We start from the raw sequence: 13711 nt of genomic DNA on the forward strand, positions 1-13711 counted from the left end.
TCTCATGTGCCGGTGAGGCCTCTCACCAGCTTGCGGACATCCTCACTCCACACCTCCCCGGGTTGGGGCTGCTCAGCCTGCAAGGAGACCCCCAGCAGCTGGCTGAAAAGGGCGTTGAGCCCTTCCATGCAGGCCCCCAGGGAGAAGTAGGGGCTGTACAGGCTGGGCTCTATGTTATACCTGTAGTGGGGGGGGTTACAAGAGGAGAGTCAGACAGACGACAATGCAGCACATTTATAGTCATTTAAGTAACACCTCTTACACTCAGTTTCATGGCAGCGGACTACAGGTCTGTCATTTAAGTAACACCTCTCACACTGTTTCATGGCAGCGGACTACAGGTCTGTCATTTAAGTAACACCTCTCACACTCAGTTTCATGGCAGTGGACTACAGGTCTGTCATTTAAGTAACACCTCTCACACTCAGTTTCATGGCAGTGGACTACAGGTCTGTCATTTAAGTAACACCTCTCACACTCAGTTTCATGGCAGTGGACTACAGGTCTGTCATTTAAGTAACACCTCTCACACTCAGTTTCATGGCAGCGGACTACAGGTCTGTCATTTAAGTAACACCTCTCACACTGTTTCATGGCAGCGGACTACAGGTCTGTCATTTAAGTAACACCTCTCACACTCAGTTTCATGGCAGCGGACTACAGGTCTGTCATTTAAGTAACACCTCTCACACTCAGTTTCATGGCAGTGGACTACAGGTCTGTCATTTAAGTAACACCTCTCACACTCAGTTTCATGGCAGCGGACTACAGGTCTGTCATTTAAGTAACACCTCTCACACTCAGTTTCATGGCAGCGGACTACAGGTCTGTCATTTAAGTAACACCTCTCACACTGTTTCATGGCAGCGGACTACAGGTCTGTCATTTAAGTAACACCTCTCACACTCAGTTTCATGGCAGCGGACTACAGGTCTGTCATTTAAGTAACACCTCTCACACTCAGTTTCATGGCAGTGGACTACAGGTCTGTCATTTAAGTAACACCTCTCACACTCAGTTTCATGGCAGCGGACTACAGGTCTGTCATTTAAGTAACACCTCTCACACTCAGTTTCATGGCAGCGGACTACAGGTCTGTCATTTAAGTAACACCTCTCACACTCAGTTTCATGGCAGCGGACTACAGGTCTGTCATTTAAGTAACACCTCTCACACTCAGTTTCATGGCAGTGGACTACAGGTCTGTCATTTAAGTAACACCTCTCACACTCAGTTTCATGGCAGCAGGCTACAGGCCGGTCAGGATTAGCTCGATGCTGTTCCATATTTCTGTGAAGCACTGATGCGATTTTATTCAAAGTTTTATTTGTTACAAACACAATTATATTGAATAAAATGTGCAATGAAATGCGCAGATGCCTAATCAGAAACTGCGGGGGGGGTTGAATGGACATAGAGAAGACAGAAACAAGACAATGTATTACAAGCATTAGATTATTATCAGTAATAATTATAAACATCTACGGTGTGGGCAACTGACATAAGTTGAGACCCCCTGTGACCCTGAATAGGACACGCAGTTACAGAAAAATGGATGGATATGTGCATGTGTAGGTTAAGCAGGCTGTTGAGAATGCTGTACACTATCCTCATTTCTGCATGTACAGGTATCCGCCGTTTCAGAAAACAGCCCTACCGCCACAAGCAGTACTACTCCATGCATTTGCCGTAAGTGCTCATCCAGTATACAGTGTGGGTGAACCTGGAGCCTAGCCTGGGAAGCACTGGGCACAGGGCGAGCAACATCTGAGGCACACATGGGAGAAAAGCAGAGCACCTTGGAGGCGACCCAGGCAAAGACTGGATGTGCGAACTCACCGACCCCGGAAGTGCGACACTCTGATACGACCCATTCAGCCAGTGGGCCGCCCTGTTCCGTTTTCAGACAGGGGATAAAATACTTTAAAAATACTGGCACTGAAAGTTTATACTGAGAATCAGAGTCTGGCCAATCTCAAAAAGGCATTCGTGACACCGAGACCCTTGGTGGTTCAAAAACAGCTATAAAAGTGTGAAAAGAAGGATTCATCGATTCAGCTGAAAGGCTTCTGTCACTCGCGTGAACATGCACAACTGCCCTCCACTCGGGGGCACCGATCGCACCTTTTGAACCAGGCTCAGCCAACTATTGGTTCATTTCAGTTAAAACCCAACACCCTCTTCTCCCTCCTGAAAGGTATGGGGGGAGGCAGACGACGAGATGGTAGCGAAATGCACTTTATAGGTAACTGACCAAACCTAAAACTATACACTGCCTCATTCAAGGAAAAAAAACAAAAAAACTTTCAACCACTGCCCCCTCTCCGCAAATCCTTCCCAAAGCAGAGACTCTCTGCCAACATATTTTTGGAAGCGAACCCCACATAATTAAATGAAAACTACCAGCCCCCCCCCCCCCCCCCCCCACCTCCTCCATCAGCTCTATGCCAAGTCATCAAAGCATCCAGGGAGAAGATCCGTCAGCCAGATCATACTTCCTGTGGCAAAATACAAAAGAAAACTAAAAATAATATAACCTGGAGACTTCTTGAAATAAGATATTCCATCTGTCTAGCTGTTAATGACAGTAACCTCAAACACACAATGTCAACGGTCCAGCACTGTTCAGCTCGGTTTCGGTAACAACAGCTACCCACGATGCTGTTCAGAGATGGAAAAATACTGGAAATACTGAGCAAAGGGGATGGGGGGGGGGGTGGTAGGCGGAGGAGAAAATAATAATCTGGGGGCATTTTCGCCGCTTCCGTGTTGGGACTCAGACAGAAGAGCTGCCAAGCGGCCCCCCCAAGTCCCAGCAGAGCTCCGACTTCTGCAATAAAGATTTTAAATACGGCATCCAGCGTCTTTGGCTCGCCCGCTTATTGGCCCCTGGGGGGCGCTGGGGAGGAAAAGTAGCTCATTAATAATGTCAATAACAAGGAGAAGAGGCCAGTGCAGGCCTCCCAATGTGGCCACTTCCCTCACCCCACCCTGCCTCTAAAGAAATCAATTGACAAATGGAAGGAAACATACAGTGATTATCCTTCACATCTGCTGATGTTCTATGCAGGAACAGTCATCTGACTGATGCCACTAAGGGCAATATTATGAGGTCGTTTGAGGTCACATTACAATGAGCCCTATAATAACAGGACTTACATTCATGTTCCTTAAACTGTACAAACACAACTGCATTTAATAAATTTATGCTTCCTTTTTTTAAATCAAATCGGCGCTGCAGGAAAACTCATGAGTGTCACATTTAAAACCACAGCTTACACCCTAACCGAGTACAGCGTACTCCTCGGGACGTTCCCCCTAACCGAGTACAGGCGTACTCCTCGGGACGTTCCCCCTAACCGAGTACAGGCGTACTCCTCGGGACGCTCCCCCTAACCGAGTACAGGCGTACTCCTCGGGACGCTCCCCCTAACCGAGTACAGGCGTACTCCTCGGGACGCTCCCCCTAACCGAGTACAGGCGTACTCCTCGGGACGCTCCCCCTAACCGAGTACAGGCGTACTCCTCGGGACGCTCCCCCTAACCGAGTACAGGCGTACTCCTCGGGACGTTCCCCCTAACCGAGTACAGGCGTACTCCTCGGGACTTTCCCCCTAACCGAGTACAGGCGTACTCCTCGGGACGCTCCCCCTAACCGAGTACAGGCGTACTCCTCGGGACGCTCCCCCTAACCGAGTACAGGCGTACTCCTCGGGACGTTCCCCCTAACCGAGTACAGGCGTACTCCTCGGGACGTTCCCCCTAACCGAGTACAGGCGTACTCCTCGGGACGCTCCCCCTAACCGAGTACAGGCGTACTCCTCGGGACGCTCCCCCTAACCGAGTACAGGCGTACTCCTCGGGACGCTCCCCCTAACCGAGTACAGGCGTACTCCTCGGGACGCTCCCCCTAACCGAGTACAGGCGTACTCCTCGGGACGCTCCCCCTAACCGAGTACAGGCGTACTCCTCGGGACGCTCCCCCTAACCGAGTACAGGCGTACTCCTCGGGACTTTCCCCCTAACCGAGTACAGGCGTACTCCTCGGGACATTCCCCCTAACCGAGTACAGGCGTACTCCTCGGGACGTTCCCCCTAACCGAGTACAGGCGTACTCCTCGGGACGCTCCCCCTAACCGAGTACAGGCGTACTCCTCGGGACGCTCCCCCTAACCGAGTACAGGCGTACTCCTCGGGACGCTCCCCCTCCTCTGCCCGCAGAGGAGGATTCTGGGGGAAAATGGGGGGGGGGGGCTCAGACCTTTGATCAGCTGCCTGAACCATGGCCATCCCACAGTGCTCCCATCTCCAACAAATTCAAGAGATTAAGATGCCGCCCCCCCCCTCAAGTTTCTTGCAGAGCCAGACTGATCGTCATGACTGTTGTGGTGGGGGGGCACAAATAGAAACCTGTAATTGCTGCGCTGTTACAACGTTTAAAACACCGTAATTAAGCCGAATTCTGTCATTTTTAGCCTCGGTGTGTGACAGCATTAGGAAAACACATTTACATGTTTCTCGGAAACCATATTTAGCACTTCAGAAGACAGACAAGAACTCAGAATCAGACCCAGCTTGAGAGATAATGAGTAAAAGTCTGACCAACAACAACAAAAACAGCCACTTCTCAGGTTCAGAGGTTTTTTAAGGTTTTTCACGTCTACATGCTCCCAACATTCTGCAAGTAAAAACGAATAGCAGAAGGAATCCTCCTATTGAAAACGCACCCAGAATGGAGATCCAACATTTTTCGACTCGGATTATCATTCTCTGCTGGGCGTAGTGCGCCAAAGTGTTCCTCGGTCATGAGGAATATGTCTGGCGTGGTCATCTCTGTCCACGAAAAGCCTTCTACCCTCTGGCAGAGAGATCCGACAACTCGATGTGGCCTGCACATTTGCTTACTGTGACCGAACCAAGGAATGGTTTTCTAAATTTCAGTCTCTTTCTCCAGAAATAATTAGGATAAGCACAGATGCCCTGGAAAATACAAGTGGGGAGGCAATTTTTCCATCCGCAAGGGTTCGAGTGATCTAATGACCAAAATAAAAGTAAGGACTTGGTTTTTTGATGGCTGTAGTATTTCATCAGCAAAGTGTAAAATAAGCCTGAAAATTTAACTGAATAATATCTAGCACTTATCAGACTAAGTTACCGCAACTGAGAAAATCACAGCGTAATGTGGCACCGCGCTAAAATCCACGTTCAAAACATGAGAGCCATTTGGTTTCATGCTTAAAGTTTAAAGCGAAACACGCCAGCAAAGTAGAGAAGGTCTGGACATTCCATCAGAGATGGAACGAATCTCAACGCGATGCAGTTAATTCCCCGGAAACACAGCTGCACGCTGAAATCACCAGGGGCCAAATACCAGCCTGCACGGACCCACGCAGCGAGGCTCTGTTCTCAGTGTACGCTTTCTCTCACGCTCAGTTTGTCTGCCAAACCTTAAATGCCCATTACGTCCTGCTCCCAGAAGATCCAAAACACACAGACTAATGCTCTGACATCCAAACTTCAAGACAGATCACAGGTCGCAGAGACAGACTTTCCCGGGGCAGATGAAATTTATGAAATGCATAAATAAAATTTATCCATCATCTGTTTTTGCCGTACATACAATATTATCCAAAAGGTTATAAAAATAAAAAATATAAAAAACAAAACACCTGTCAGTGACAACAGCTTGGCCCTCATTCAGTGACCACAATTTGTCAACTATCTTTTCACTCTGGACATACTTCACATGCCACGCAACAGTCTTCTTTGAGATTAAGCATGTATTGTTTTTACCAGCTGACACCAGCTGTGCCTTTGCAGCCTGCCTGTGTCTGGCTGTGAGATATCACGTTGGTGACAGAAACCACGGCGACCTAGCTCTGGCTATGACACCACCCCGCCCCCCCCCTCCCAGGAACCTTTACAAATCGAGAAAACAAACTGTCCATAAGTCCCGCAGAGGCCAAAACGATAAAAGCGCACCCATCCCAACATTTCAGTCTAGGTCAACGTGGAGCCCATTTCATGACAGCACGCGTTTCAGATGGGTAATCGGGGGTGAAATACAGATTTTAGGTGCCAAATAGGGAATTAAAAAATGGGGCACCAGTCTCACCACGTAAGGACACACTCACCGATGGCCGACTTTCAAATCCAAAAGAATTTAGAAAAATCAATGTCACAGGACAGTCTCATAGCTCTTAATTTTGCACCATTGCCTTTCTCAGGTTTGCACTTAGAGAAAAGAGAGAGTTTTGAAATGTAGCATAAAAAAATGCATGGAAATACAGCCTGTATGTTACATACGGGAGGATTACTCCCAAATACTGCTTAGCTTACAATCAGAGCTAATTCACATTTTGCACTACAGTAGCACTTGAAATGAATCCATTGGGTGCCAACTGCAGGTGACTCTAAAGAAATATAATCAAACAGTCAGATTTAAGTTGAGTTAATGCAAAAAAGAACAATTTCCGGCAACTGGAACAACCGACGGACAAAACACTTTGTTTTCTCTCCACCACCTAGAAAGTGCAAATTGAAAAAAATAAATAAATCATTCAACACTCCCTTAATGAAGTAACCGATACAAAGTATTGTTAATCCCTTAATTCTCGCTAACAGCAAGTTCAGCACTGCAGCAGATGACTTGCGTTTCCCGCGAGAGCTGGCGATAATTATAAATAAAATCCCCCTGCTTTCGATCCGCTGCAGCACCAGCTACTCGACGCGCTGCTGCGCGGGACGTTTTCTGCAGCCCTGCTAATTTACTCCGTCTGCGGGGCCAACGCTCCGGCATTAATTGCGCTGCCCGCATTTTTAGACAATCGCCTAACATGGCTACACTTCACTGCAGACCGTGTTGCGACGTTTCAAGTAATGACATTACAATTCAGAACCACCACTGCTGCTTAGTAATACAACTGCAGGATGCATGTGCTTCTGCCCAGAAGATAGTGGAAGTTTTTCTGAAGCATCTGTATACTTTTGCATGCAGCCTAAATTATATATTCTATATTACAGATTTAGCTGAATTATGTGTTACTGATTAACTCATATCTGACAGATGCGTCTTCTTCATTTCTAAAGCTGTTCTAAACAGGCTTTGCCGTCCTTGTAAATAAAGCTCATTCGCTGGACTGTAGATCGGGACCCGATCCCATGAGCCTTGTGCCTGAATACCACTTGCCCCATCTTCCCCCAACCCCGCGTGCTTCGGACTTCCGGCACATTCCCGCCGCTCTCGCCGCCGCGTGTGCTGCCCAGCTTGCATGCACGCTCAGTGACTCCGCTTTCAGGATGCTTTATATCTCTACTTTCTACTCATTCAACTAATTTTGCAAATTTCACTGCATGTAAGTGCGTTACATCTATTTTGTATCGCAGGTTTCCATTCCAATCAATTCTATGCCTCACATAAGAGTGTAGAACTCGTGCGCCTAATGACAGAAGGTGGAAAGTGTGAAACAGATCGGCATCTTACAGTTATTTACATCCTAAATTCATTTCTCAGCATTACTAATAGAAACAACCGTACAATGCAGTTTACCTGCAAAAAAATAACACCAATCATTCGCCTGTAGTTTCAAGCAGGAAACAATGGAAATCATTTTATGCAGCATTTCACCAGAAAAAAAAAAGATAACAAAAAAAACAACTAAATTTACAGTGGAAAGTTGTACCAACCTCTCAGCTCGCAACACGCCACTAAGATAGGGGTGGTCCCATGGCATCAGCTCCTGGGTGGGACCAAAAACAATGACCACAATTACGGCAATTATCCACGTGAGGCTTTACATATCGGGGAAACCCAAATGGCTAATATGTGTTTCATTATCACTGAACCAAATCTAGCTTTGCATAGTAAATAGTGCTAATTTACCACAAAGGGCTTTACAGTGATTTACAATTATTTTCACAGAACACAAATCACATAGGCATAAAACACTGGAAAACAGTGAAAACTATTCCCAACCATATTCAAATAACACTAGGAAATACTGTTGGAAAATAGCATCAATGAAAGGTGAATTAAAACTGTAAAAAGCACAGAAAATGGGCCTGACAGTGATTAACAGCAACTGGAATGGATCATGGTCTATTGGCCCAAATGTTGTAGGCATGTTAAATCACATGAAGATAAGGGACATTTATAATACTTACGCTGCTCCTGGGGTTCAACCTCATCTTCATATCTCTCATCATTTCAAAGTCCTTTGCTGTCCTACACAGTACAAAACTTAATTTGTCAAATTTCCATATTATCCCTAATACTTCAAACAAAAATAAAAGTACAATAATTTAGTATTTTGCAACTGCGGCGATAACCGTCCTCGAGTTACACTTAATCTGAGGTTTGTATCAGCGTAGCTTGGGTTTCATATGCCACCTTGTGGACAGATTAGCGTACTACAACCTTATGAACCAGGATATCGTGCCAAGGAGCCAGAAGGCTTTGCAGTTTTCAAAAAAAGACTGGGGTCAGTCAGATACTGTAAATAGCCGGGGAATCTGTGAAAATAACCCGGAATCCAGTACCTATCAGAGAGCTTGTCTGTCAACAGCTGGAGGAATTTCATCACAGTCTCTGTGGAAAAAAAGGGAAAAAAAAGGAAAAAGGATATTGGTTAACACGGAAAATCTGATTTTTTTTTTCCACTATTGGGAATTCAGAAATTCATCAATGAGAACAAAAAAAATACAAAATATTTCAGTATTTCCTTTAATTATAAGCAGTATTTCAGAGCTCACACGACAGTAAAGAGCAGCAAAGCAGCATTTTCGCATTTTGTTTACAATGTTCCTTCATCAGTTCCATGAGATGCCCATCATACTTGTTCTTGGTTGTTGATTCGTGTTTAAATACAAGCAAAGAGGGACGAGGTTTGCCTTTTTTACCTGGGGTTTTTGCAATTGTTCCTTTCAACGCCCGGTGTGCGAAAGACTCGTAGCCCACCAGCTGCGCAAGCTGATTCCTAAAAGCCAGCAGCTCTTCAAGACAGTGCAACAGCTTGGTGTTGGGGTACAGAAATATCTTATAAGCAGCTTCCCGTATCTATTGGCAAAAAGTGAAAAACACAACTGAAAAATTTTCGCTACGTCGCGACCTATGAGTCTGACAAATAATCCCAGCAGCTCATACGCATTTCCGAATATGAGCGTCGCTTTAAAGATACTTGTTCTTCAAGGAAAACTGATTAAATTAACCTGGGAACCGCCACCGTGCAAAGAATGCAAGAGCAAACATCATTTACATTATATACACTATACTATACAAACACCAATCTTTACCATGTTTGCGGTATATTAGTACACCAGCTTGGCGGGAACCATGTACGCACCAGGTCATCGGGCGACTCGGCATGCAGGCCCCCGATCTGAATGTAATTGCCATCGAATGAAAACTGGTTTCGGATGTGTTCCGGAAGGGCCCGCTTCTCTATCTTGTTCGGGAGGTGGGAGCCCATTAGAAATTCATGGTTCAGATCCAGCAGCTTAACATGTAGGTTGACAGCCTTTTTCCTCTATAGGGGGGACAGAGGAGAACCAAGACTCACTCTCAGCCACCATTCATACATGCTGAAGTGTCATGGCGACAGTTATACCAATGACAGATGTGGTCAAACAGATCTGCTCACTGATTTCATTTCTACGTCATAAATGAGGAGGCAGGGAGGTTGTCACACTGTATTCCCATGTTTGGGAGACCGAATCCAGTTCAGCGATCTTCCCATGACTGCATGAGTTTCCCACCTACATTTCAAACTCAAGAGGAATTAAGGAATTGATCATCCTAAGTTGCGTTTGGTGTGTATTTGTGTGTGTGTGTTGGGGTTTGTATTTACCACATTGTGGAGACCAACTGGTCCCACGATGTGGTAAAACCTGTTACTTTTGGGATGTATTTCAGGTTCCCACAAAATTAACCTCAAATTTTACAAATCAAAACGCGATCAGAAAACTAAAATAGCCAGAAGTCTTAGGTTTTGTTGAATTATTTATGATTGGGGTTAGGGCTGGGTAGGGGTTAAGGTTGCCATAATTAAGATTTGGACCATGCCCATAAAAATGAATGCAGAGTCCCCACAATGATAAGGAGTGTATGAAGTGTGTGTGTGTGTGTGTGTGTGTGTGTGTGTGTGTGTGTGTGTGTGTGTGTGTGTGTGTGTGTGCCTCTAGTCCTGGCTGTGGTCAAACTCCCCGTTTCCTGTAATCACAGCAGCCCTATTACAGAACTCAGGAAACAACAGATTATAGAAAACAGATGGGAAGATGACAGCCTTGTTTTATTTTATTTCTAGTTGTGTCTCATAAATACCTGAGTGAACAGTGATATAGCAAGTGTAACATTACTATAGTAAAGTTACAACACAAACAAATAAAAAAATACATATCATATATGTGATCATACGAATAACTATATTAGGACTTTACCAGCAAAGCTAAAACATCAGCAATCCTCTCAGGAGCTGTTTGAAGCAATTTCCATTATTAAGTAGGAAATACTAAAAACAAGCAAAAACTAAGTAGATAACCGTAGTTCTGTTGAACTCGCCTTTTTCTCATCCAAGTGAATTCCGCTTATTTCAAAATCGAACATGAAGAGCTCTGCGACCTTCCTGAAAGTAAGGTTTCGCATAATGAGAGAAAACAGTGTAAATGTAAAAATGACAAAATGTAAAGCATGAGTCGTCTGCTAAATATATTACAATGAAGAGCAATATCATTATACAATTATGAATACCAATATCCAATAATGTGAAAATAAGGGTGCATTTCAGGTCCAGAAACTACAAGTCCAGACCAGGATTTTGTTTCTACCAACCAGCTAAGTACTCTGTGACTCTTTATGCTCAACTGGTTGGTGGAAACAAAATCCTTGTTTGGATTTTTTTAATTTCTGAACCTGAAATCCCCAACACTGTTTGCGTGTGGCTTTATACTTTACACTGTCATAATTCATTAACAGCAGCCCAAAGACTGTAAAGCTGCTTGTACGAGAACAGAAAAAGGATAACCAGGAGTAAATGTGATTGAAAAGAGAACAGGAATACCTTGTTTCTGGATCCAAAGTTGCCAGAATATCTTTGTTGTCCAGCAGATCCTTCAGACTCTTACATAATTCAACATTAGTGTTCAGCCTGTCGGACAAAACGAGACACATAAAATGAGGGTTGGGAGCCTATTCCTGTCGATGGTGACGCCACCAAAAAACACGTACTTCTCTACGGTTGTGCCAATCTTCAAACACGCCTTCTCCGCCGCATCCCGGAATGCAGGGTCTGGGTGAGCCACCTTAACAAAGTCGGCCTGCAAAGACAGAGGACTGGCTCTCAGCTAATAAGAACAAAAAAAGCATGATAAGATGTGCAGGGGAGACTTAGGGAGGGTCATGAAATGGAACACTAGCATGTTTGATTTTCTGCCTCAAAGGTAAGAATAATTACATTTGAAATCTGTGGCTGAAATCTGTGGCTGAAATCTGTTGAACGGCACGGAAGCAAAAGTTGTTCGCATTTCAAGAGCTGTGAAGAACCAGCTCTTGAAGGAAGTGAATGAATGAGTGAGTGAATGAATGAGTGAGTGTGAATGAGTGAGTGAATGAGTGAATGAATGAGTGAGTGAATGCCTTTTATTGTCACTATACACATGTATAATGAGATTAAGAGCAGCACCTTCAGTGCAAACATGCACACACCACAGACAGTAAACAAATAGTGCAAAAGTTCTGTAGCGCTATATACATATGGAACAAATAACTGAATTAGGGTTTTAAATATATGAATATACAGTGTGATATGCAGTGTGGGTAATAATGATTATGTGCAGTGAGTAGAGTGGAGATGCTGGATACAGAGCAATGATATTTCACAGTATACAGGTATTGCACAGTTATCAGTACCATTTAGGTGATGGATATTGCACAGTTGATAGAAGGAAGTCCAGGGGTTGGGGGGTTAGACTGCAGTCTACTGTCCAGTCAGGGCATGTGGACGTTTGGGGTGGTTATGGCTTTTGGGAAAAAAACTGTTTTTGAGTCTGTTTGTCCTTGCTGTGATGCACCTGTAGCGCCTCCCTGAGGGCAGCAGGTCAAACAGATCAGACCCAGGGTAGGAGCTGTCCTTGTCGATGTTTTTTGCTCTGCTGAGGCAGTGGGAGGTGTAAATATCCATCAGGGAGGAGAGAGGGCAGCCAATGATCTTCTGTGCTGCCTTTACTACTCTCTGAAGCCCCTCCCTGTCTGCCCTGGTGTAGCTGCCGTACCATACAGTGATACAGTACGTCAGCAGGCTCTCCATGGAGGAGCGGTAGAAGGTCAGTAGCAGGTTGGAGTCCAGGTTGTGCTTCCTGAGGACCCTCAGGAAGTATAACCGCTGCTGAGCCTTCTTGGTAACTGCTGTGATGTTGTCTGTCCAGGAGATGTCAGCGGATATCACAGCAGTTACCAAGAAGTGAGGTTCTCACACAGGAAATTTTGTCTTAACTTGTTAAACTATTGACAGAAACGCTGAATTAAAAAAAATACATACCAGATCAGCGACTTTGCACAAGCTGTCCGATAGCTGGTCAAAGGCTGCCACAGTCTGTGCTCCGGGGGGGCTGCTGCATGCTTCTTCTACCAGCTGCTCAGTTTCCTTCAAAGCTTTTTCCTGGGCAACCTCAAAGCCTTCTGGAGAACTCAGCTCCGGAACGCCAAACAAGCCCTATGACAAAATACAAAACAGAGATTAAATACCACAAGTAAATACATGCAAATCTCATGCCAGATAAACAGTCAAATATGGACAAGAGAATCGTGTCTCGACTGTAGAAAGCAAATGTCAACATGAAAGTCCCCAAAAACAATGAAGTCCCCAAAAAGATGACACGTTAGGGAAAATTGAGACGTATGGCCACAAATATACAACACTTTTGAGATAAACTCACCACGTTCTTCTCAAACAAGTCAAATCTTCTCTGTTGTCTTGCATTAAAAGCAGTTCCCACTGGAGACCAAGTAGTAACATTTCTGTATATCTGCCTTATCCGCGTATGCCGTGCGACGTTAAGCAATAGCTTACAGGCGAACATTGCACCCAGGCAGGCATGCGATACAGCCGCTTATTTAGTCCTTTTCTAGCCAGCTACTGCCGTATACCGTCGGCGATTAATAAACAAAACGCAATTCTTAAGGCTAGCAAACACATTCAATTTCTCGTTTTCCTGCCGTTATCAGACTGCAGCACTGAAGGTAAAACTGAAGGAGACAACCCTGACACTGACAAGCGTGTGTCAAACGGGTCCACATGGGTGCCAGTAGACGATCGTTCGGAATATGCACTTTCACGTTATATCCGAGAACTAACAAATGTTTTCTTCTTAATTTAAAACAGTACATAAATTAAAATAAAGAATAAAGGCCGCTATTTATTTCTCAAAGTGAGAAATCCCGTTTAATACTATTAATGCTATTTCGTCAGTGAGGCGAAAGTGGGCACCACAATTTCTGTGAGTTTTTCTTTTCCGATGACGACAAATGTAAGCGACACTTAAATTGTAGTTTACACCCCCGATGGTAGGTAGATCTAGAGAACAGTTGTCCCATCTGAAGTGCTGATTTTAATCATTCTTAACTACAAGGTAATAAAGTTTCCACCCGAAAGCCGTACGGATACTCCACAGCTTCTAATTAGATATGCAAAGGCTTTTGCATATCACCTTTCAAAATTTG

At 44.8% G+C, this 13711-nt stretch overlaps 1 protein-coding gene and 1 long non-coding RNA gene across 2 annotated transcripts in view; one reads left to right on the forward strand and one right to left on the reverse strand.

Annotated features, from left to right (window-relative positions):
• The window catches only part of mipepa (mitochondrial intermediate peptidase a), a 30579-nt gene extending 17263 nt beyond the window's left edge, over positions 1-13316 (reverse strand). The window contains exons 1-11 of the mRNA XM_048980366.1: positions 12928-13316; positions 12531-12704; positions 11222-11310; positions 11055-11141; positions 10556-10619; positions 9342-9524; positions 8899-9055; positions 8539-8587; positions 8164-8224; positions 7687-7739; positions 27-180 (exon numbers count right to left, since the gene is read on the reverse strand). Coding sequence (XP_048836323.1) covers positions 27-180; positions 7687-7739; positions 8164-8224; positions 8539-8587; positions 8899-9055; positions 9342-9524; positions 10556-10619; positions 11055-11141; positions 11222-11310; positions 12531-12704; positions 12928-13071 — 1215 coding nt within the window. The 5' untranslated portion in view covers positions 13072-13316. The remainder of the gene's footprint in view (positions 1-26; positions 181-7686; positions 7740-8163; positions 8225-8538; positions 8588-8898; positions 9056-9341; positions 9525-10555; positions 10620-11054; positions 11142-11221; positions 11311-12530; positions 12705-12927) is intronic.
• Positions 169-1103, forward strand: LOC125711469 (uncharacterized). Its single transcript, XR_007383025.1, has 3 exons — positions 169-289; positions 396-931; positions 986-1103. It is a non-coding gene; the product is annotated as an uncharacterized LOC125711469 (long non-coding RNA).
• Positions 13317-13711: the final 395 nt, after the last annotated feature.

The sequence above is a fragment of the Brienomyrus brachyistius genome, chromosome 17, assembly GCF_023856365.1.
Source record: "Brienomyrus brachyistius isolate T26 chromosome 17, BBRACH_0.4, whole genome shotgun sequence".
NCBI classification, from domain to species: domain Eukaryota; kingdom Metazoa; phylum Chordata; class Actinopteri; order Osteoglossiformes; family Mormyridae; genus Brienomyrus; species Brienomyrus brachyistius.